Source organism: Brachionichthys hirsutus, chromosome 13 (genome assembly GCF_040956055.1).
Source record: "Brachionichthys hirsutus isolate HB-005 chromosome 13, CSIRO-AGI_Bhir_v1, whole genome shotgun sequence".
In the NCBI taxonomy this organism is placed as follows: Eukaryota; Metazoa; Chordata; class Actinopteri; order Lophiiformes; family Brachionichthyidae; genus Brachionichthys; species Brachionichthys hirsutus.
The window spans coordinates 3592676-3596702 of NC_090909.1; the positions used below are offsets into that span (position 1 = coordinate 3592676).

General features: G+C 48.9%; 1 protein-coding gene across 1 annotated transcript; it reads left to right on the plus strand.

The window, feature by feature from the left end:
- Window positions 1-2166: 2166 nt before the first annotated feature.
- On the plus strand, window positions 2167-4021 carry LOC137903452 (polypeptide N-acetylgalactosaminyltransferase 12-like; the record flags this gene model as incomplete). Its single annotated transcript, XM_068747602.1, has 5 exons — window positions 2167-2522; window positions 2741-2910; window positions 3356-3545; window positions 3655-3840; window positions 3919-4021. Coding segments are annotated over exons 1-5 (1005 nt in total), but the record flags the coding sequence as incomplete, so codon positions are not given.
- Window positions 4022-4027: the final 6 nt, after the last annotated feature.

Consider the following 4027-nt stretch of genomic DNA (forward strand, 5'->3'; position numbering starts at 1 on the left):
GAGAGCAACATTCTTCTTCTCTGGTTATTCCTGGTAAACGCAGCAAAAAGGACTGCGTAGGTTCAAAAGTCCGAGTATCGTGTGAATGCGTGTGCAGCTTTAAAAAATGTGGCTGTTATTTACTGACCAGCTGCTTCGAAATCCCACTCCTTCCCCTCAGAGGGGGGTTACAGAATTATTTGCCTTTTGGCGCCACCCACTGGTAGGAAGGAGAATAACACCGACAAGGTTGAGAGGAGGAATTAAAACGCAGATAGGTGATAAAATAAGGTTACACATTGTTTTAGTTAACATTATTTTTTTCTTTCTGTTCTGCAGGCATAACAATTTGTCTCAGAATTGTGATCAAAAAGATGGTTGAAGAACAGATTTGTTAAAACGGGTAAGGCAGGAATAAGGCAGACACTGCACTCACCTGAGAGCAATATTCCCACCACGACCCTCATAATATGACCCCCTGATCCGTGGAAAACTGAAAAATTATTTTCCAAGGGTCTTTCTGTTGATTATGAAGGAATTTATTTTGGATTTCTAAAAGTTAGGCTGTTTAATCCTACGAACAAAAAAAACAAACACAAATATTGTACTCCGGATGTCATGAGAGAGTAAAGTCTATTGATGCCGGTGACAGCTGTGTTTATACAGAACCTCAGGAATGCCTCGGACTCGAAGTAACTGAGCGGAATTTGGAATATCAAAAGTCAAGGTCACTATATGACCTTAGAAAACATACTGAGGCGTAAGTCAAGTATGATCCGCATTCACCGTTAATTGCGTCACCGTTGATCTTGAATCATTGACAGACAAGATGAGCCCCGTCAACCATGTCAGAACACTTGTTGCGTCTCACAGTACAGGTGCTCGTCAATCACTGTGCCGCTCAAATTACCCTCTGGGTTTATAATGATCTCTTTAATTATTTAACAGTTTAATTTGCTCAAACATACGTTTTGTGTCAGATTTCATCCTTGGTGTCAAGAGATTCCGTAGCCCTTTCACGAGAGCGACACTGGAGGCATGTAGAGCAAGACGACTGAAATAAATGACTGAAAAACTTGGTTCTTCAAAAAAATATATATACAGTATTCCAAAATCTACAAATTCAAGCTATAAGAAAATTAAAATATCACTACTTAAAAGTCAGAAATTGTGATTAAACTTTTAATATAAAAATATGAAGGCCTCCTAGTATAATACTAAAAAGATATCGGCTCCTTCCAGGTTTACCTATCGATACGCTGAACCTGAGCTTCAAGGTCAAGGTATGAAAGATAATACTTCTAACATCCGGTTTAACTTTTTGGCCTTCAATATAAAAGCACGACAGTGTCACAATAAATTTCCATGCAAAATCCAAGTTAAAAATCGAATCTAACCCATGACAAATATAATGCACGTTTTTTTTTTTTATGAATTAACTTTTCATCATTAACTAGCAAAAAAGCACACTTTGCAGGTACGACTTCTCATTTCGCAACCTATATAAAACAAACAAACAAAAAAGAAAAGAAAACTAACATGACTTAAATGCGCACCCAAATCGGAATAAGTACATTTAGGAGACTCGCATCGTATTCCTCGAACTCTGGTTTTGCGCTCCAGTTATAGCCGGCTCAATGTATTTTACTTTGAAATTCCCCAACCGGAAACGAATTTAATTCGCTTATTCAAGATGGTCCATAAAAAAAAAAAATCCAAGACACACACAGAAGCAAACTTTGGACACTCGTTGCAGGAGACGTGACGCCGAACCGTTTATCCGGGTCGTTGTTGGACAAACATTAAAAGTGCGTCCTGCGCTCCACAAGGACACCAGCGGGGAGGACAGTTCGAGTTCTGTTTCCGGTGGGGAACCGACAGATTATGTAGTATCAATGAGCTAATCTTAAAAACGATAATTCAACCACGGTTAATCCGATCGTGTTAATCCTTTCACTGGACTCTTTGGACGTCCAGGAAGGCGGAGGACGCGTCGCCTTCCAAGAAACAAAAAAAAAAAAGAAAAAAAAGAAAAGATTCCGCTCCAACAAGTAGCCCCGAAACAAATACTTAAAAGTATGCGGATTAAGCCCGAGGTTTTCCCCGAGGATCCGCTCCGAGTTTAGCCGAACTGCTCGGGTCCGGTGCTCGTTTTCCCGGGCCATGAACCCCTGACTGACTGACGCGATGGCAGCGTGCGGAAGAAGGAACCGACCCAAGACGCTCTGCTGTTGCCTGTTCGGGGTCACGCTGTTGGGCTTCCTGATCTTCCTCAGACGCAATCCGGGAGACGTCGGCCCGACCAATCAACGAGAGGCCCTCCGGAGGCAGAAGCTGGACTACGAGCTGCTGAGGAGACCCGTGTGCGAGAAGCCCCCCCTGGATTTAAATGCCCCGGGCGAGATGGGGAGGGCCGTCAAACTGGACCTGAAGGGCGAGGAGAAGAAGAGGGAGGAGGAGAGCATCAAGAACCACCAGATTAACACTTATGTCAGCGACAAAATCTCGCTGCATCGCAGGCTGCCGGAGAGGTGGAACCCGCTGTGAGTCCAGATTATAGATTATAATCTAATCTATCGGATAGCTTTATTTTGAAATTTCTTTTTTTTTTTTAAGATTGTTACGCACATCATAAAAATGAAATGATAAAAACAAAAACAAAATATTTCCCCCAGTGAGCAAATCGAACCTTGATTTAGACCTCGCCGAGCTGCAGGTGACGGTTTAAGTCCCTTCTGTGCCCTCCCTCCCCCCCCCGCAGCTGCGGCGAGCAGACGTACGACTACCTCGCCCTTCCGACGACCTCTGTGGTCATCGCCTTCTACAACGAGGCCTGGTCCACGCTGCTGAGGACGGTCCACAGCGTGCTGGAGACGTCGCCGGACGTCCTGCTGAGGGAGGTGGTGCTGGTGGACGACTACAGCGACAGAGGTAGGGGGCGCCGCCGCCATCGGGGGGGTGTGTGTGGAGAAGAGACACACTAAAGGGGAAATGTGATAAACCTCTAGATGGACTCGGGATGCAACAGCCGACGCTTTGTTCTGTAACGCGATTCCCCTTTAAAGGCGATGCGCTCAAACGGGGGGGGGGGGGGGGGGGGTTGTGTTCTCTGCCCAAACAAGGGGCGCGGCGCTCAAATAACCTTTGCGTTGTGATGAACGAATTAAGCAACACCCGACGCTCCCTTTTAGCTAACAATGCTTGCATCAGCGGTGCGAACACGCAAAGCAGGCAGGGGTGTGGCCGTTCCGGACCACTTGATGCGTAAAGGGAATAAAGGGAATAACTTCTTTCTCCATCTCTCCATCTCTCTCTCTCTCTGGCGGAGGAGACGCCGCAGCCTTTGACGCTCATTTCGTTGACTTGTTTCTCCAAGCGCACCTCAAGGAGCCGTTGGAGCGGCACTTGGCGGGCTTGCCGAAAGTGCGTCTGATCCGGGCCACCAAGAGGGAGGGTCTGGTGCGAGCCCGGCTGCTGGGGGCGTCGGTCACCACGGGAGACGTGCTGACCTTCTTGGACTGTCACTGCGAGTGCCACGAGGGCTGGCTGGAGCCCCTGCTCCGCAGGTCGGAAACCCCCTAGCAGAGGAAAGGAGCGCTCGCTTTAGTGTGGCGTCGGCACACGCCGCCGCCGCCGCGTCTCCCTCTTGACAGCCTCTCCCCCCCCCCCCTCCAGGATCAGCGAGGTGCCGTCGGCCGTGGTGTGTCCCGTCATCGACGTGATCGACTGGAACACCTTTCAGTATTTGGGGAACTCCGGAGAACCTCAGATCGGGGGGTTTGACTGGCGGCTGGCGTTCACGTGGCATTCCGTCCCGGAGCACGAGCAGAAACGCCGTCGCTCGCCCGTCGACGTCATCAGGTGCGTCTCCCTGCTCGGACGTCCCGATGCGGCGGCGCGTCCTCGTCGCGTGGAGCTCATCGCTCCGCCTCTCCTCAGGTCTCCCACGATGGCCGGCGGCCTGTTTGCCGTGAACAAGAAGTACTTCCATCACCTGGGAACGTACGACACCGGGATGGAGGTGTGGGGCGGAGAGAACCTGGAATTC